General features: G+C 39.5%; 1 protein-coding gene across 1 annotated transcript in view; it reads right to left on the bottom strand.

The window, feature by feature from the left end:
* Positions 1 to 21,859, bottom strand: part of LOC133607672 (gamma-aminobutyric acid receptor subunit beta-2-like) — a 109,967-nt gene that overhangs the window by 42,359 nt on the left and 45,749 nt on the right. Inside the window, exon 4 of the mRNA XM_061962522.1 lies at positions 10,254 to 10,474. Within this exon, the coding sequence (XP_061818506.1) occupies positions 10,254 to 10,474 (221 nt within the window). The remainder of the gene's footprint in view (positions 1 to 10,253; positions 10,475 to 21,859) is intronic.

Here is a 21,859-nt window from a genome sequence, read left to right as displayed (position 1 = left end):
TGCTTTACAGTATTCAGAATCAATGACACTGAAAAAAACAGATATTGATGTTTTTTTTTGTATTGATATCAACTTGGTATCGAAGTATCAATATTTTTGACAACCCCTAACAGTATATATGAATCGACAGACCTACATTATTGTTTTTGGGTTTGTCTTAAAGGTGAACTGAATTGTGCCTATCTTTCACAATCATAATGAGAGACAAGAACACACAGGTAATTTTTGGGGGGGAGGATTTTTTTTTTTGAAGATGATTAAAAAAACACTTGGAAGATGCAGCTAATGGGTCAGTCACCATTGTAGCCTTCAAAGCGCTCTAAAACAACTTCAAAACCCTCCATCAACGTTTTGTATACACATTGCAAGTCTATATATAACGGAGTAAAAGACATGTTCATAACAATATGTAATATTTACAATATTTACCATAGTTTGGTCATTTTCATCTGATTAATCTATTTCTTTGGCACATTTATTTCCGTTACCATAGCAGCTAATCATGGCAAACTTGGTAACAAACAAAGAAGACGACTATTTTTGGACAACGAGGGTTCACAACCTTATCTTTTTGAATCCGAATTTATGGAGGATGAACTACTGCTTCTCGAAGCCAGCACAAAGGAAGAGTGAGACGTTGGAGTAGACGGAAGCCGAGAGAGTGAGGTGAAAATGAAACAATGCTGCAAAATGCCAGGCTATTTCGACATAAATGGTGCCTTACCCATAATTAACCGGAAAAAATGTCCCTGTCCAGCTGGACCAAACAGACAACTATCCATTGAGTGAGTCACACTTTATATTGATCATGTTACACGCTGCGTGTATCATGACAGACAGCATACGTTGTCGAGCTAGCTGTGTACAAATAAAACATGAAATGTGGGCTAATACTTTACAGGTACTGTAATATGATTGTTCATGTTTTTCAGTCAGTACAAATCGGTGTCTTATCGCATTGTGTTGTGTGTGCATTACAAACTCAAACGTGTTTCGTGTTGACATAGAAGCCAGCTTATCTCTGGCCGTAGTGAGCTTCTACGGCTAATACCGTAGCATGCCGATGTGACAGTACGCTAGAAAAAGAGTTCCTCAGTGTTAGCTCTTACAATAACTACGTGGTTACAGTTTGGTTATTATACAGGTTACGGAACATAAATTAAGTACTGTCGATGGTTTTTGAATCCATCTTTAAAATGATTTATGGGTAAAATTGATTCATCCCATTAGCTACATTGTTAGCCACCAAGAACAAGCTGATTTTTAAGTTAGAAAGCGGGAAAAAAAAACGTTTTGTCTTCTTGTCTCTTATATTGATTGTGAATGATAGACAAAATAAAAAAAAAGTGCAGTTCCCCTTTAAGACTTTCAGTATATATTCACATCTGATTAACGGTTTGATTAAAGTCAATAAATAAATACACATTCCAAGTATTGATTGGTGTATTAACCTAAATTAAATAGGTAGTATACATTCATACAAAATAAAATACTGTGTAGAATAATGCATTGTATGAACAAATTGCCTTCAAAACTATGATGCTCAGTTGTACAGAATAGGTTCAAGGTTGTCAACATCCTTTTTGTAAATAGTAGATGCAATACTAATTTGTTAAAGCAGTGAAACAATTTTAACGTTATATTTATCTGTGATATTTTGACTTTGATTAAAAAAAAAAATTGAAGTTGACACCAGTTACCAAAATAATGTTTTTTTTTTTTCAGAGCTTTGTTATGCATTTGTCCAAAAAAATGAGCTAATACAGTCTTAATAGTGTTTTATTTGTTGTCCGATTTGTATTGTTGTTATCTCATTATTTTACATACTGTAAATGTTGTCTGTCTATCTGTATTGGCCCTGCGATGAGGTGGCAAATTGTCCAGGGTCTTCCGCCCGAGTGCAGCTGGGATAGGCTCCAGCACCCCCCGCAACCCCTAGAGGTACACGCAGTAGACAATGGATGAATGGATGGATATATTGTATACACTGGTACCTCGAGTTTAATTGGTTCTATGATGCAGCTCGTACCTCAAAATAGCTGTATTGTGAAAGAGAGTTGCCCATTGAAATTGAATAAAATCAAATCAAAAAAGCCACTATTTTGAAATGTTATGTCTCTTATAAAAAAGAAAAACAAACTTTTAGATAGGAATTATCGTATAACAACAGGTAACTTATATATATATATATATATATATATATATATATATATATATATATATATATATATATATATATATATATATATATATATATATTTTCCCACACATACATATATATATATATATATATATATATATATATATATATATATATTTTCCCACACATACATATATATATATATATATATATATATATATATATTTTCCCACACATACATATATATATATATATATATATATATATATATATATATATATATATATATATATATATATATATATATATATATATATATATATATATATATATATCCATCCATCCATTCATTTTCTACTGCTTAGTCCCTTAGAGGTCGCAGGGGGCGCTCGAGCCTCAGCTACAATCGGGCGGAAGGCAGAGTACACCCTGGACAAGTCGCAACATCCGCACAGTAACACAACATAAAGACAACAGAACAAATACCCAGAACACACCCCTGCTACCTTCAAACCCCCCCCACCCACACACACATACACACACCTTGTAGCGTCCCGGAAGAGTTAGTGCTGCAAAGGCTTCTGGGTATTTGTTCTGTTGTGTTTATGTTGTGTTACTGTGCGGATGTTCTCCCGAAATGTGTTTGTCATTCTTGTTTGGTGTGGATTCACAGTGTGGCGTATATTTCTGACAATGTTAAAGGTTTTTATACAGGCACCCTCAGTGTAACCTGTATCGCTGAAGATCAAGTATGCATTGCATTCACTTCTGTGTGCGTGCCAAAGCCGCACATATTATGTAACTGAGCCAGCACCCATTGGACTGGACGAAAAGAGGACGTTAAACTTCTTGGGAGGGGTACTGAAATTTGGGAGTCTCCCGGGAGGTTTGGCAAGTATGAGAATTAGCGGTGTATATAATCGGCGGGCCAGCTCTAGTGTTAATTTGATATCACCTCACGGGCCAAGTGAAATCACACGGCAGGCCAAATTTGGCCGGCGGGCCAGAGTTTGACACCCTGACACTGTTTATTTACTTGAATCAGTGTAGATTTTGGTGTATTTTGAAAGGTCTAGAGACAAATATAAAAGTGATCATGAAAAAAAGATTTAAAATGGGATGAAGTTGATTTTCACACTCTTAAGAAAAATATATATTTATTAAAGATTTTAACCGTTTATCATCTGCCTGCTAAGACCTCACTTTGTTTGACTATCACGGTATTTAGAGAGGAAAATATTGGAGGCGCATCATGTCTTTACATCTGGAGGGGTCCACAAATTAAACAATAATCTGTAAAACACAAAGTTGGACTTAATCGTGCATTGCTAAGTACCGTATTTGATTGACATAACGAGTTCCACGCTGCTGTGATTGTGACGCTAATGAGAAAAAAGATAAGTTTGTTTGCAGTTGATTTCCTGCTACATATATTAGTTTTATTTCCAATTCATGTCTGCAGTTGTTTTTATGGTGTGAAGTTCATATTGTGTCTCATTATTTAGCTACAGATGTCCCTGTTGTTCAGCAATGTTTGCTAGCGATATCAAGATTCCTGTTCAGCCTACGGCAAAATGTATTCATCTAGTTTATCAATGCTATTGAGGATATTTTCTTGTTGCTAACGAATAGCACCGACGACGCTATAATGTGGTCATCCGTGTCGAATAAAGCACTTGGCTTTCCTGCACAACAACAACAACAGCCAAGCTTTTAATTTATATTATGAAAATCGAGAAAGAAAATACGTTCGATTAGACCAACAATCAAAAATATTTCTTAGTACACGACGTTAGTTTATTTTCACAACCAGGTCTTCGTAGTTATATTTAGGCATGGCAACCACAATTTGATTTTTTAATGGGGTAAGACGGTATCCTCTCGTTTTAATGTTAGCATATAAGTTAGTGAGCTGGCGCCAGTCAGTCTGTGAGTTGACCAAAACCCAGTTATCAAACATGTTATTTGGATGATTTGAATTTAAAACGGTAATAATACGGTGACCTCCGGGAGTTTTACTACAGTTACCATTTTTATGTTAATCGTTACACCCTCAGTATATAGTGTTTATATACTGTATGACTTAAACAACTGAGGATGTTATTATACAGTGTAACATTTCCCTCTAAGAGTTACCCAACACACGCACATCATAACCCGGTTGTTTGGCAACCTAATGCAATGGGATGCCAAGACTGGAATTTATTGTGTCACATAATAAAGCTATTATCCGGTGAGAAATGGCAAAGCTGTTCCGTCTTAATGGTACTCAAAGTCATTTATAATATTGCCTCTCATTTACATAAACATGAATAAACTGATGGTGGAAGAAGTACCATGCAAAGTCCTGGCAAGCTTACACATGGCCTCTATTAATATTTTACACTTATTGTTTTTTTTAGTTTCATAACCACTGTCCAATTATCATTAACTGTATTTAATGAATTCATAGCAGATAAATAAGTGTGTATTAGGGGGCTAGAACAGTGCACGTGTTGTCTTGTAACAGCAACTTACTGATCTCCTGACCCAGTTCTGGCCATCCTACTCACATGATATTGAGTGTCAAGGGTGATGGATTTCTTCCCCCCAATTTCCTCCTAATCCACCCCTTCATCCAAAGTAATATTTTGTGCCGACTTTTGTCACAACTTGGGCTCATCGCAGGCAAGCAAATCCCAGCGATTCTGGGTATTTCATTTGCATATTGGGATTTGGTGGCGTCGAGGCCGATACAGAAGGTCACGCGCTTTAACTCGAATGACACGACATGACGCAGGGATGATGCGTCCTGTTTGAGGTCTATTTCAGTATAATCTAACCCTCGCAATCTGCCCCCAATGCAGAGAGTAGATTGGTTTAGTTGGCACTCGGTCTTGTTGGACGTATCACATCAATATTTGTAATCAACTTATAAACATCACCTGTGTTTCTTTGAGCTTCTAATTATTGTTCAGTTTCCTCAACATGACTGGCTCTTATTTGTAGTCAGTCCAGTTATCTTAATACGTATCATTTTGCCCCATTTAGTGGCCAAAATGATCAGTCAGAATGTTTTGAGTTTGCAATTTGGGAAAAAACAATTCTTCAGGTCTTATTGTTTGGGATGTGCCGATCGATTGGCCAATTGCCTTGAAAAAATATGGGATTTCCATTGCCAATTGATGCCTTTTAGTGTCAATCACAAACGCCAATCCCCTCTGGCTGATGCTGCATTGCTTTTTAGTCCCCCAGGCTAACAAGCCGCTAGCAGCTAATTGTGTGTCTCCCCATTTTCCAAACGGTGCTTTTAACACGGCAGTAAAACGGCTGATCAAACAAAACAGAAGTCATCGTCATGGACCCACTAGCTGCGGAAGCTTGCTGTCCAATCAGCTAAACAGACTCTATAACTCCACGCTGACGTTTTGGGGAATTTACTGAGGATTTTGTGAAAATGAATGCAGACACAGACACTCGTAAACGTGTTAGCATATTAGCTAATGCTAACGACATTATGATAGCACGTACAAATATGTATAAAAACACTCCTGCAGACATTTCACATGGGACATTTTTTTTTAAAGTATAAACAGTTTTAGTTATACTGTAAAACTTACCAACGTTGCTTTGAGTGATGAAAGACGAATCCATACGAATAAAAATGCTATGGACAGCGAGAAGACTGAACGCCACTTCTACTTGCTGTTGTTAAAAGCACCAAATGGAAGGACACTGCAGCACCTGCAGTGAGCGAATTCGTCCAAAAGATGGCGCCATAGCACAAACAGTAAAACACCCTCTCTGTGTTTTTGCTTTTTTTGTATATATGAATGTATTTTTAATATGGCCGTCAGAAAAGAAAAACACATGCATTAGTGTTTTATAAGCCAGAGGGTTCAAAATGTAGGAAAAAAGTAGTGGCTTATAGTCTGGAATTTACAGTACTTTTTGCTTTTGTTTGGTTATTATACCTGGTCCCTACACACCAGAGCTCTTGTAAAAAGAGCTCAGCAGCGCATGCACTTTTTGCGTCGGATGAAAAGAGCACAGCTCCCTCCCCCCCATTCTCACCACATTCTACAGAGGCACTATAGAGAGCCTGCTGACCAACAGCATCTCTGTCTGGACTGGAGCCTGCAATGCCTCAGACTGGAAGTCTCTCCAGAGAGTGGTGAGGACGACGGAAAAGATCATCAGGACTCTTCTTCCTCCTATCCAGGAGATCGCAAAAAGCCGCTGCCTGACCAGGGCTCAGAAAATCTGCAAAGACTCCTCCTACCCCCACCAAGGACTGTTTTCACTGCTGGACTCTAGAAAGAGGTTCCGCAGCCTCTGAAGCAGAATCTCCAGGTTCTGTAACAGCTTCTTCCCTCAGGCCGCAAGACTCTTGAACGCATCATAATTAAATTATCCCCTCAACTCCCCCCAAAATGGATTAACTCGCTGGAATAAAAAAGACAATATAACATGCATCCATAAACGTGGACGTATGTGAAAAAGTGCAATATATTTATCTGTACAGTAATCTATTTATTTATTTATGTATATTTATATATAATTATTTATTTTATACATATTTTATATATATTTATTTATTAATATATGCACCTTATTGCTTTTTTATCCTGCACTACCATGAGCTTATGTAACGAAATGTTGTTCTTATCTGTGCTGTAAAGTTCAAATTTGAATGACAATAAAAAATAAATCTAAGTCTAAGTCTAAGTCTAAGTTATTGTGTACTATTTACTTTGTTTTGAACAAACAATTGTATTTAATAAAACCTAATAAAGAACCAGTTTAAATATTGTGTTGTTATTGTTGAACTATCAATAGCACTCACCATAAATATGCTGAAAAAAATTAAGTTAAAACGTGATTGGTATTTTTTTTGGGGGGGGGGGGGGGGGGGGGGGGGGTCCGGGGGTGTCCTGCCCATATTTGCTGTACAGATTTACTTTACAAAAAAGAAGTGTGGGATACTTCTCTTGTTGCCTTATTTGTATTTGACTTTATTTAGTGGGTTTATTATATTATTATTTGGCGCAGCCGGATTATAGCAGGAGGGGATAGAAAGAAGAAGAAAAAGGAAGACAGAGGGGGAAATTAGAATGGAAATTGATTGACATTTGTATTGGGTGATCTCACTCATTAATGATCGGTATCTGAATCGGAATCGGCAGCATAAAAATCCTAGATCGGAACATCCCTACAAGTGCTTGTTCCTTTGAAGTAGATCAGTGGTAACTGTAGGTTAGGGGCAGCATTGGCAGTGCCCCACTTATTCTCTAGATGTTCTGTCTTTGGGTATTTGATACTTGATACTGAGTAGTGATTCGAACGATCACTCTAATGATGCAATACTTCTAATTTGTATGTCTGTGCGAATGCTCGAACATGAATTTGTCCGATGTTTTAATCTTCAAAATGTGCTTAGGCGAGGGGAGTGAAGTTGACAATGCTTCAGCGCAGCAGGGAGCGCTCACACCGGCAAACAAACGACACTTTCAGTGTCAAATTGGCCCCTAAGTGGTTGGTGCACATAAATAGAGACATAGCGTTACAATCGGAGGGCTTATGGCTGCTTGGAAATTTTCATGCACTGAAGCTTCAACTCTTCATCTTTCTTTTGCATGTTTTTCTGAATTTTGCATAGAATTACACACTGATTGATTTGACCAATGCATACACTATAGGTGTTAAAAAATGAAATGTCCTTGCAGAGTCCTACCAATAAATGTGGCAGGCCGGTGGGTGAGTAATGGAGACAAACAGCAGACGTATGTGTCTAATCCTCTCTTCGACATTCTCTATTTCCTCAGTCTCCCTCAACAGCGCCAGTGTGTTACCATAATAGCCATAAAGATGTTACAGTTTTCAATAACAGTTTTATGGCGTTTTGACTGTCAGAGGGCTATTTTAGAAAAATGAACTGATGAGACATCAGCGTGGTAAGCAAAGTGCACCGTCATCATGGCGACTGTAGAGGATTGGAAGTCAGTCAATTGTTTTTTGTTTTTTTTCTATTGTAATATTTAATTCCTTTGTCATTAAAAAGCTATGACTTAGTGTCTTTCTGTCAGTTTTTACGCCTGAATTTATGTATCTTTATTTTATTTTCTATATTGTTTCTTTATTTACTTGTTTACATTTTTTTACATGTTGTTCTTTCTTTTTACTCTTCTTTCCTCAATGCATTAGCAATTTATTTCTTATTACAAATTTGTAACATTTAAACACATGACGTGAACAAACTATCAGTAACTTCTGTGCCATAGAGAAGAGTTCAGATTGAATTACCGGTAGCTCTATTTCTTCCTATTCCTTCTCGAGCATTTGAATTGAGCAAATGTAACCATTTAGGATGCAGAAGTAAAGTGATTTATATTTATATAGCGCTTTTCTCTAGCGACTCAAAGCGATTTACATAGTGAAACCCATTATTTCAGTTAATTTTAAACCAGTGACAAAGTAGTTGCACAATAATTCCTTTTTTAAGCTGTTATCGTAAACATATTTATTAAGGGTGCACAAAAATGACCAGTCGTAAACGAGTTGTAAAACGATCCACAAACGACTTATGATTCCTATTAATCCCGATTTTAAATTGAAATCTAATTTTAAAAAAATAGATTGAAAAAAAAAAGAAATTAATTATTCTATTTTTGTATTAGTTTTCAGGCCATCTCCATGCAACCACAATGAGCTTTTCTAACCTGTTTTTAAAAAGTTTTATAATATTTAAGCCATATAATTGATATATTTTAATTATTATACCAAATCAACAAAACATCTCCCAAGAAATTGGAAACGGATCGAATCGTTAAGTGCCCAAAGATTCACACCCCTATAATCACTAGCTACTATTTTTTAGATTTAAATTTAACTGTAGTTTGTTTGTGTAGTTTCTTTTGCAGCACTGGCTTTTTCGTAGGATTTTACAACTGTTGTTGCGATGTCTGCTGGCCTTTTAGGCGGTTGACAAGATTTGATGTATAGAAGCTAAATGTTTTTTTTCCCTTCTCGCAGACATTTTTCATATCATTTGGTGCAAATAGCACAGAAAATGTCTTCTTCTGAAACAGTCTTGAAGCCCTACACTATCGACATTGTGTTTGTTTACAGTAAGCTCAGGGGAAGTTTACGACTGGTCATTTTACAACACTTAGGACAGTGGTTCTTAACCAGGGTTCGATCGAACCCTAGGGGTTCGGTGAGTCGGCCTCAGGGGTTCGGCGGAGCCTCTGCCGCGGAGGTCAAGACACACCCGACTCATCGTGTAAATAAAAACTTCTCCTTATCGGCGTATTATGGATACCTCCTGATTTGCAGTTGTGTAATTTGTTGTGAGTTCATGCACTGTGTTGTTTTTGTTCTTTGAACAAGGTGATGTTCATGCACGGTTCATTTTGTGCACCAGTAAAAAAACATATAACTTTGCTTGAATTTGACATTTTTAAAAAAATATTTTTCACTAAAGAAGAGTTTGGTGAATGTGCATATGAAGCTGGTGGGGTTCGGTACCTCCAACAAGGTTAAAAACCACTGACTTAGGAGAAAGGGAGCGCTTCATCTGCTCACCTGAACCCACCTACAGCACACCACGGCAAATCTTGCCTCATTGGAATGTTTTTTTTAATTTTTTATTTTGATTCATCATAGGTATTTTCTTTTATGTTATTGGATGTATCAATAATTTAAATGTAAAAATAACACACTAATTAAATGCTCTGATGTCAGTAAGAAATTGATAACAGGGTGAAAGCAAGCTGTACAACTAAAGGTTTGCTGAATTAAATACATTTCAGTTCAGGCTTGCCTTTTTTTTTTTTTTAGTTTTCAGGCTTTTCCAGCCATTTTTAGTCCTAGTATAAATTATGCAAAGACTTAACCAAAGCGTAAAGCACTAAACAAGTCGTTATGTGTCCTTGATGAAGGGCCATGGTCAGATCACTTCATCAGTCTTCTATTATTGGTATTATTATTAGCTTTGAGGCAGGATTACACTTTGCGTCAATAACCTCATCTGGCACTAATGAGTTAATTACTGGGCCGAGAGAAAGTGTCGAGTCAATGTTCTGAAAAATAAAACCGACAAAAGTCGTGGTGTAGGGCATGAACAAAAGCTCACCTCAAACCGTAGAGCACGGTGCCATCCGGGTGCAGTCGGATCATCCTGTTTTTCACAGTGACACCGTGGACGAACGACTTCTTGTCGTTGAGGAAGTAGGTGTCAGGCACCCAGAGCTGGTCGGCCACGCGGTTATCTAAGGTCAGGTTGAGGGGGATCTCCGAATAGGACAAGCGCTTATCTCGCCAGGCCTGCTGGAAGTACATCGTCAGTGTGTAGTCCTGTTAGAATGGGAGTGACAAAGCAGGGAGTGGAAGAAAAACGAAAGGGTAGAAAGTCAAAGGAAAGTACGAGAGAAGGATGGATAGGGGGGATATATAAAAAAAAAGAAGAAGAGAGGGTTACTCTTAAAAGCGAGCGTTTTACACTGCTGCTCTGTGATACTTTTACATGGCCAGCTCTCATTTTAGAACCACACAGCGCTTCAATATTAGATGAAGCCCACTTTAAATGCAAGTGGAACAGCACAAGTACAAAGCAGAGGAGCTGTCAGTACAAAGCTGAGGGATATGCCTTCTCTTTTCAGAGCGGTGTGAAGAAGACACTATGAAGTCTGCTTCAATACAGTATATTGTAGTGTATATATAATAGAGAATGTTATTGTACAACTGGTATTTTTATGTCGTTCTACGATACACAGTTGGTTCTGGGCCCCGCCCCCAGGAAACAGAACAGCAACAATGCAAATTAATCATCCTGTTTAAAAAATAATTTTATTCAATAATACATCTCCTTTGGGGCAGCACAGTGGGAGAGGGGTTAGTGCATGTGCCTTACAATACGAATGTCCTGAGTAGTCCTGGGTCCGATTCTGCGCTCGGGATCTTTCTGTGTGGAGTTTGCATGTTCTCCCTGTGACTGCGTGGGTTCCCTCCGGGTACTCCGGCTTCCTCCCACCTCCAAAGACATGTCTGGGGATAGGTTGATTGGCAACACTAAATTGGCCCTAGTGTGTGAATGTGAGTGTGAATGTTGTCTGTCTGTCTGTGTTGGCCCTGCGATGAGGTGGCGACTTGTCCAGGGTGTACCCCGCCTTCCGCCCGATTGTAGCTGAGATAGGCTCCAGCGTCCCCCGCGACCCCGAAGGGAATAAGCGGTAGAAAATGGATGGATGGAGGTATTTGTATGTCGTTCTACGATACACAGTTGGTTCTGGGCCCCGACCCCAGGAAACACAGTTAGAAAAAAAAAAAAATCACAATTTTACTCAACAGAACAGCAACAATGCAAATTAATAATTCTGTTTAAAAAATAATTTTGTTCAATAATACATCTGCTTTGGGGCAGCACAGTGGCACAGGGGTTAGTGCATGTGCCTCACAATATGAATGTCCTGAGTAGTCCTGGGTCCGATCCTGCGCTCGGGATCTTTCTGTGTGGAGTTTGCATGTTCTCCCTGTGACTGCGTGGGTTCCCTCCGGGTACTCCGGCTTCCTCCCACCGTTCATTAATCCACCTATGCACCTGGGGATAGGTTGATTGGCAACACTAAAAATTGGCCCTAGTGTGTGAATGTGAGTGTGAATGTTGTCTGTCTATTTGTGTTGGCCCTGCGATGAGGTGGCGACTTGTCAAGGGTGTACCCCGCCTTCCACCCGAATGCAGCTGAGATAGGCTCCAGCACCCCCTGCGGCCACAAAAGGGACATACATCTCCTTTGAGTGTAACAGAGGCCAGTCATCTTCAAAAATAGTGCTGGCAATTTGGGTGATTGCCTGTGTTTTTAGCCCAGTAATCAGCACACTCGTCTCTCACACCGGCAATCTGGGTTGGCGCCCCATTCTGAGCAGTCGGGAAAAAAAACAAGGTGGACGAGAGCAAGCATACACAATCGCCACACGAAGCAGAGCTGCCTGTGATTGACAGCTGTCAACAACAATCATTGCATTTCGCCGTCAAATTCGGGGGGCCCCCCTGGGTTCAGCCCAGGTACGATCGTGCAGTTAGGCAGCCCTGACGATACATGCTGTAATATCACACAGCACTACTGTATGTTATACAGCAGAACCTCCGAACTGGAGCAATATTCTTTCCAGACACCAATAATTGAATACAAGTCCATAACCCAATGAACGATAGCGCCATCTGAGCTTCCCTTGCATGTTTCAGAGGGTGTTTTCTTTGGCTTCATTTTAAAATCCAAATAAAATCCAAAGTCAAACAGTTTGCATTGTCGTTCAATCAATCAATCAATCAATGTTTACTTATATAGCCCTAAATCACGAGTGTCTCAAAGGGCTGCACAAGCCACAACGACATCCTCGGCTCAGATCCCACATCAGGGCAAGGAAAAACTCAACCCAAAGGGATGACGATGAGAAACCTTGGAGGGGGCGACCGGTGCAATGGACGTCGAGTGGATCTAGCATAATATTGTGAGAGTCCAGTCCATAGTGGATCTAACATAATAGTGTGAGAGTCCAGTCCATAGTGGATCTAACATAATAGTGTGAGAGTCCAGTCCATAGTGGATCTAACATAATAGTGTGAGAGTCCAGTCCATAGTGGATCTAACATAATAATGTGAGAGTTCAGTCCATAGTGGATCTAACATAATAGTGTGAGAGTCCAGTCCATAGTGGATCTAACATAATAGTGTGAGAGTCCAGTCCATAGTGGATCTAACATAATAGTGTGACAGTCCAGTCCATAGTGGATCTAGCATAATAGTGTGAGAGTCCAGTCCATAGTGGATCTAACATAATAGTGTGAGAGTCCAGTCTATAGTGGATCTAACATAATAGTGTGAGAGTCCAGTCCATAGTGGATCTAACATAATAGTGTGAGAGTTCAGTCCATAGTGGATCTAACATAATAGTGTGAGAGTCCAGTCCATAGTGGATCTAACATAATAGTGTGACAGTCCAGTCCATAGTGGATCTAGCATAATAGTGTGAGAGTCCAGTCCATAGTGGATCTAACATAATAGTGTGAGAGTCCAGTCCATAGTGGATCTAACATAATAGTGTGACAGTCCAGTCCATAGTGGATCTAGCATAATAGTGTGAGAGTCCAGTCCATAGTGAATCTAACATAATGGTGTGAGATTCCAGTCCATAGTGGATCTAACATAATAGTGTGAGAGTCCAGTCCATAGTGGATCTAACATAATAGTGTGAGAGTCCAGTCCATAGTGGATCTAACATAATAGTGTGAGAGTCCAGTCCATAGTGGATCTAACATAATAGTGTGAGAGTCCAGTCCATAGTGGATCTAGCATAATAGTGTGAGAGTCCAGTCCATAGTGGATCTAACATAATAGTGTGAGAGTCCAGTCCATAGTGGATCTAACATAATAGTGTGACAGTCCAGTCCATAGTGGATCTAGCATAATAGTGTGAGAGTCCAGTCCATAGTGGATCTAACATAATAGTGTGAGAGTCCAGTCTATAGTGGATCTAACATAATAGTGTGAGAGTCCAGTCTATAGTGGATCTAACATAATAGTGTGAGAGTCCAGTCCATAGTGGATCTAACATAATAGTGTGAGAGTTCAGTCCATAGTGGATCTAACATAATAGTGTGAGAGTCCAGTCCATAGTGGATCTAACATAATAGTGTGACAGTCCAGTCCATAGTGGATCTAGCATAATAGTGTGAGAGTCCAGTCCATAGTGGATCTAACATAATAGTGTGAGAGTCCAGTCCATAGTGGATCTAACATAATAGTGTTACAGTCCAGTCCATAGTGGATCTAGCATAATAGTGTGAGAGTCCAGTCCATAGTGAATCTAACATAATGGTGTGAGATTCCAGTCCATAGTGGATCTAACATAATAGTGTGAGAGTCCAGTCCATAGTGGATCTAACATAATAGTGTGAGAGTCCAGTCCATAGTGGATCTAACATAATAGTGTGAGAGTCCAGTCCATAGTGGATCTAACATAATAGTGTGAGAGTCCAGTCCATAGTGGATCTAGCATAATAGTGTGAGAGTCCAGTCCATAGTGGATCTAACATAATAGTGTGAGAGTCCAGTCCATAGTGGATCTAACATAATAGTGTGACAGTCCAGTCCATAGTGGATCTAGCATAATAGTGTGAGAGTCCAGTCCATAGTGGATCTAACATAATAGTGTGAGAGTCCAGTCTATAGTGGATCTAACATAATAGTGTGAGAGTCCAGTCCATAGTGGATCTAACATAATAGTGTGAGAGTCCAGTCCATAGTGGATCTAACATAATAGTGTGAGAGTCCAGTCCATAGTGGATCTAACATAATAGTGTGACAGTCCAGTCCATAGTGGATCTAGCATAATAGTGTGAGAGTCCAGTCCATAGTGGATCTAACATAATAGTGTGAGAGTCCAGTCCATAGTGGATCTAACATAATAGTGTGACAGTCCAGTCCATAGTGGATCTAGCATAATAGTGTGAGAGCCCAGTCCATAGTGAATCTAACATAATGGTGTGAGATTCCAGTCCATAATGGATCTAACATAATAGTGTGAGAGTCCAGTCCATAGTGGATCTAACATAATAGTGTGAGAGTCCAGTCCATTGTGGATCTAACATAATAGTGTGAGAGTCCAGTCCATAGTGTATCTAGCATAATAGTGTGAGAGTCCAGTCCATAGTGGATCTAACATAATAGTGTGAGAGTCCAGTCCATAGTGGATCTAACATAATGGTGTGAGAGTCCAGTCCATAGTGGATCTAACATAATTTGTATGACTACTTAATTTTCCCGAGGGAACTCTTCTGAAGGAATCAATGAAGTACTATCTATCTATCTATCTACAACTGATGCGGTGGACACAAATCAAACACCCACTCCGGGATGCTATGACTTGTTTTTTTTAAAATAACAATCGTAAGTGTAAAAAGAAGTTGAAGCTAGTGAATGTCATTGTGTCAAAATGACTTCTTTTTTTTAAACTACCAAATACAGAACAAACACATTTACCGGCAAGCGTATGTTACCATCCATCTATCCATTTTCTTCCGCTTGTCCCTCTCGGGATAGCGGGAGGGGCTAGAACCTATCCGAGTTGCACTCGGGCAGAAGGCCAAGTCGCCACCTCATCAGAGGGCCAACACAGATAGACAGACAACATTCACACTCGGACCAACACAGATCATTTACAATCACATTCACACACAAGGGCCAATTCAGTGTTGCCAATCGCTTATCCATTAGAAACTTATGCAAACATGTTTATACAAAGTTAAAGTTAAAGTCTCAACGATAGGTCACACACACACTAGATGTGGTGAAATTATCTTCTGCATTTGACCCATCCCCATGTTCACCCCCTAAGAGGTGAAGGGAGCAGCGAGCAGCAGCGGTGGCCGCGCTCGGGAATCATTTTGGTGATTTAACCCCCGATTCCAACCCTTGATGCTGAGTGTCAAGCAGGGAGACAATGGGTACCATTTTCCTAGTCTTTGGTATGACTCGGCCGGGGTTTTCAGACTGAAAGTCTCTGCAGAGAGTGGTGAGGACGGCGGAACTGCCTCCTATCCAGGAAATAGCAAAAAGCCGCTGCCTGACCAGGTCTCAGAAAATCTGTAGACACTCCTCCCACCCCCACCAAGGACGGTTTTCACTGCTGGACTCTAGACCAGTGGTTCTTAACCTGGGTTCGATCGAACCCTAGGGGTTCGGTGAGTCGGGCTCAGGGGTTCGGCGGAGGTCAAGACACACCCGAGTCATCGTGTGAATAAAAACTTCTCCTTATCGGCATATTACGGATACGGCAACAGCAGAAGTCAGACTGATTTGCAGGTGTGTAATTTGTTGTGAGTTTATGCACTGTGTTGGTTTTGTTCTTTGAACAAGGTGATGTTCATGCACGGTTCATTTTGTGCACCAGTAAAACAACATGGTAACACTTTAGTATGTAGAACATATTCACCATTAATTAGTTGCTTATTAACATGCAAATTAGTAACATTTTGGCTCTTAACTAGTCATTATTAAGTACTTATTAATGCCTTATTCGGCATGGCCTTATTATAACCCTAACCCTCTAACCCTGGCCCTAACCCTCTAACCCTAACCCTAACCAAAAAACTCGAAATTAAGACTTTGTTACTTAGAATTTGTTCTCCTAGTGTCAGAAAAACTCTAAATTAAGTCTTTGTTACTTAGAATATGTTCCCCATACTAAAGTGTTACCAAAAACATATAACTTCGTCTTGAATTTGAAAAAAAAATATATATATATTTTTCACTAAAGAAGGGTTCGGTGAATGCGCATATGAAACTGGTGGGGTTCGGTACCTCCAACAAGGTTAAGAACCACTGCTCTAGAAAGAGGTTCCGCAGCCTCCATAGCAGAACTTCCAGGTTCTGAAACAGCTTATTCCCTCAGGCCATCAGACTCTTGAACGCATCAAAATAATTCCCTCAATTCGCTCCCCCACAAAACGGATTAACTCGCTGGAATATAAAGACAATATAACATACATCCATAAACGTGGATGCATATGAAAAAGTGCAATATATTTATCTGTACAGTAATCTATTTATTTATATCTGCACATTATTGCTCTTTTATCTTGCACTACAATGAGCTAATGCAACAAAATTGTGTTCTTATCTGTACTGTAAAGTTCCAATTTGAATGACAATAAAAGGAAGTTTGAACTCACAACCTTCCAGTCTCAAGGCGGACCCTCTAACCACAAAGGCCACTGAGCAGGTTTGTTTATGTTTTACGAATACACATTAAATTGATAAAAAAAATGTTGAACGGATAGCGTTCATGGCTCTAAGTCACGGCTGTCTGTCTGGTGCATAACGAAATACTGACAAAATGTCCAGTCTTAACTAAAAATTCACACCCTTTTCTTCCTCAACACACTGAGAGGTTGAGGAAAAACTGTACAAGTGAAATAATTAAAAAAAAACACCAGATGAATGTTCCTTGTATTACATGTTCTTACATTTGCAGACCCACTCATGTATCTTGGAGGATACGTCAACCTATACACTGTACATGTCTTTTAGGTAGAGACAGACATGACAAATACATGCATCCGTGATGTAAGTGCTACATGTTGTCTGTTAGCTTCATGTGGTAAGCTGTCATGTTCTGAGACGTGAGACATCCCTCTGCAATACATAAAACGTAGCCAGGCGCTATAAAACAGTCACAATTTGTCAAAATGCATCATATTTGTAAGAGCTTCAAGGAATGAAATGTGTTTCCTAAGGTTGCATGGCCTCAGTCGTTACAACATTGATTTGGGATTAAGGCATGATGAATGGATTTTTAAGAATGTTCGTAGCAGAAACCAGATACAAGTGCTGAGTGGAGCACCGAAGTAACATTTGTATGCACGTACAACACTTAAGACCTTCAGTATATCGGTATGTGGAATTAAATTATGGAATGGATTAAGCAAAGAAATCAAACAATGTACTAATATGATCCACTTCAAGAAACTCTGCAAACTTAAAGTGTTTACAAAGTACAAAGAAGAAGAACCATGATAAACATTCTGAATTCAACTCATCCATCCATTCAATTTCAAGATAATCTTACTCATCTCACCATATGAAATATAACTTACTTCATCAATTATTATTTATATATTAATTTATTTTTATTGTTTTTACTTATGGAGTATAGTGTGAATAAATTGAGAACAGGAAGTGAACAAAAGTTTTAGCAACTGCTATGTAAAGGAAAAGGCGTAGGATTAAATAAGCTCTGCTTCTTCCTACTCCTTTTCGAACATGTTGAATAGAGAAACTGGAAATTGTGATGTATCATGTTGTATGCATGCATGTTCCAAATAAACTCAACTAAACTCAACTCAACAAAAGTAAAGGTTGTTTTAAATAATAACTGTTGGATTTGCAAAATGTAGTGTTGGGTCCCTTTGTCAGAAGAAAATGAGCTGGGCTTTTTCCAACTCCTACTCCTTTTCCTACTCCTTAAAGGGGAACATTATCACAATTTCAGAATTGTTAAAACCATTAAAAATCAGTTCCCAGTGGCTTATTATATTTTTCGAAGTTTTTTTCAAAATTTTACCCATCACGCAATATCCCTAAAAAAAGCTTCAAAGTGCCTGATTTTAACCACCCGTCCATTTTCCTGTGACGTCACATAGTGAAGCCAACACAAACAAACATGGCGGAAAGAACAGCAAGCTATAGCGACATTAGCTCGGATTCAGACTCGGATTTCAGCGGCTTAAGCGATTCAACAGATTACGAATGTATTGAAACGGATGGTTGTAGTGTGGAGGCAGGTAGCGAAAACGAAATTGAAGAAGAAACTGAAGCTATTGAGCCATATCGGTTTGAACCGTATGCAAGCGAAACCGACGAAAACGACACGACAGCCAGCGACACGGGAGAAAGCGAGGACGAATTCGGCGATCGCCATCTAACCAACGATTGGTATGTGTTTGTTTGGCATTAAAGGAAACTAACAACTATGAACTAGGTTTACAGCATATGAAATACATTTGGCAACAACATGCACTTTGAGAGTGCAGACAGCCCAATTTTCATCAATTAATATATTCTGTAGACATACCCTCATGTCAGCAGGCCAGGGAAGCTAGGGTCGATATTCTTCTCTTGATCATCTTCGGGACGGTGTGAGCCAAGACATCCAGGGGGTTTAGCTCGCTCGTCTGCGGGAACAAACTGCTGCCATTGCTTGCCGTGCTACCGAGGTCCTTTGTCCCTGAATTGCTCACACACTCCGGCAGATTCAATGGGGGTCTGGCGGCAGATTTCTTTGACTTTATCGTTGGAAATGCATCTGCTTTGAGTGTCGCAGGATATCCACACATTCTTGCCATCTCTGTCGTAGCATAGCTTTCGTCGGTAAAGTGTGCGGAACAAACGTCCAATTTCTTGCCACTTTCGCATCTTTGGGCCACTGGTGCAACTTGAATCCGTCCCTGTTCGTGTTGTTACACCCTCCGACAACACACCGACGAGGCATGATGTCTCCAAGGTACGGAAAACAGTCGAAAAAACGGAAAATAACAGAGCTCATTTGACTCGGTGTTTGAGAAAATGGCGGATTGCTTCCTGATGCGACGTCACGTTGTGACGTCATCGCTCCGAGAGCGAATATTAGAAAGGCGTTTAATTCGCCAAAATTCACCCATTTAGAGTTCGGAAATCGGTTAAAAAAATATATGGTCTTTTTTTCTGCAACATCAAGGTATATATTGACGCTTACATAGGTCTGGTGATAATGTTCCCCTTTAACGTTGGATTGTTTAAGTGTAAACGTGACATGTAACATGTTAACCATGTCCAAAACAAATAAACCATTACCGAAATGTTGTAATTGTCGATGCTCAAATTCCCCAAGCTGACACAAACAGCATGTCAATACACTTGCAATCCTCTCATCTTTTCTACCTTGGGAGTAAATTGTTCCTCACTTGTCACTAGACTGCTTTCATGTCTCTTTCAATTGTTGAGTTGTACTGTGAGAGATGATATATTTTCTGTAAACTTCCGACGCGCGTGAAAACATACAAAGCCGAAACTTTTTAATATTTCATAAACAAACAGAGGAACTCCTTTTTCATCTCCTGTGGAATTCTCTCATGATGAATCTAGGACACCATCAGCCCCCACAATCATTCAGGAGAAACTTTCGATATAGACTACAACAAGTCTTACATAAACTTGGTTTTTCAAGGAACTTTTTTTGTTTTGTTTTGTTTCGTCATGACTGACATACCCACGTCCTGGCAAAGGGACTTGAACATGCATTTTTGAACATGCCTGGAAGATATGAATGTGATATTCCGCAGCACCTTTGGGACTTGGATGTTGCCTGGAGGAGTTTAGATAGCAGTAAAAAAAAAAATCCATACATCCAATTTGACTTAATTGCCACATTATATTATGAAATCAACCCTTTGCCTCAAAATTCTTACTTTTGGCACAGTCATAAAAAAAAATACATATTTTAAAACACATTTTATGCTTGCATGTTGTCACATCTGATATGACTTGGGAGAAACTAGGTCTTCTCTCGTTCTCTCCTTTTTGGCTCCCACTTGCACCAACTTATCGACTGCACGTGATGCTTTCGCAACACTTCCTTTTCCAGTCGACAGTTATATAACAACTCGCACTGGTACACTGGAGTGCGGCACGTGGGGGTGAAGGCAAGGCATTAAACACTCTTAAATCTTGAAATCTCTGCCGTCCAAAAGAGCGCATCAAACTCACATTTAGACATGCAAGTAATCTTTAAAATGGAAAACATACACTACTGATTATTGTACAAACCCCGTTTCCATATGAGTTGGGAAATTGTGTTAGATGTAAATATAAACGGAATACTATGATTTGTAAATCATTTTCAACCCATATTTAGTTGAATATGCTACAAAGACAACATATTTGATGTTCAAACTGATAAACTTTTTTTTTTTTTTTTTTTGCAAATAATCATTAACTTTAGAATTTGATGCCAGCAACACGTGACAAAGAAGTTGGGAAAGGTGGCAATAAATACTGATAAAGTTGAGGAATGCTCATCAAACACTTATTTGGAACATCCTACAGGTGTGCAGGCTAATTGGGATCAGGTGAGTGCCATGATTGCGTATAAAAACAGCTTCCCAAAAAATGCTCAGTCTTTCACAAGAAAGGATGGGGCGAGGTACACCCCTTTGTCCACAACTGCGTGAGCAAATAGTCAAACAGTTTAAGAACAACGTTTCTCAAAGTGCAATTACAAGATATTTAGGGATTTCAACATCTACGGTCCATAATATCATCAAAAGGTTCAGAGAATCTGGAGATATCACTGCACGTAAGCGGCATGGCCGGAAACCAAAATTGAATGACCGTGACCTTCGATCCCTCACACGGCACTGTATCAAAAACCGACATCAATCTCTAGAGGATATCACCATATGGGCTCAGGAACACTTCAGAAAACCACTGTCATTAAATACAGTTTGTCGCTACATCTGTAAGTGCAAGTTAAAGCTCTACTATGCAAAGCGAAAGCCATTTATCAACAACATCCACAAACGCCGCCGGCTTCTCTGGGCCCGAGATCATCTAAGATGGACTCATGCAAAGTGGAAAAGGGTTCTGTGGTCTGACGAGTCCACATTTCAAATTTTTTTGGAAATATTCGACATCGTGTCATCCGGACCAAAGGGGAAGCGAACCATCCAGACTGTTATCGACGCAAAATTCAAAAGCCAGCATCTGTGATGGTATGGGGGTGCATTAGTGCCCAAGGCATGGGTAACTTACACATCTGTGAAGGCACCATTAATGCTGAAAGGTACATACAGGTTTTGGAACAACATATGCTGCCATCTAACCGCCGTCTTTTTCATGGACGCCCCTGCTTATTTCAGCAAGACAATGCCAAGCCACATTCAGCACGTGTTACAACAGCGTGGCTTAGTACAAAAAGAGTGTGGGTACGTTCCTGGTCCGCCTGCAGTCTAGACCTGTCTACCATCGAAAATGTGTGGCGCATTATGAAGCGTAAAATACGACAGCAGAGACCCCGGACTGTTGAACGACTGAAGCTCTACATAAAACAAGAATGGGAAAAAATTCCACTTTCAAAGCTTCAACAATTAGTTTCCTCATATCCCAATCGTTTATTGAGTGTTGTTAAAAGAAAAGGTGATTTAAC

The sequence above is a fragment of the Nerophis lumbriciformis genome, linkage group LG09 (assembly GCF_033978685.3).
Source record: "Nerophis lumbriciformis linkage group LG09, RoL_Nlum_v2.1, whole genome shotgun sequence".
NCBI lineage: Eukaryota > Metazoa > Chordata > Actinopteri > Syngnathiformes > Syngnathidae > Nerophis > Nerophis lumbriciformis.
Note: the sequence above shows the minus strand (reverse complement) of the source record. Positions and strands in the feature narration are given on the sequence as shown.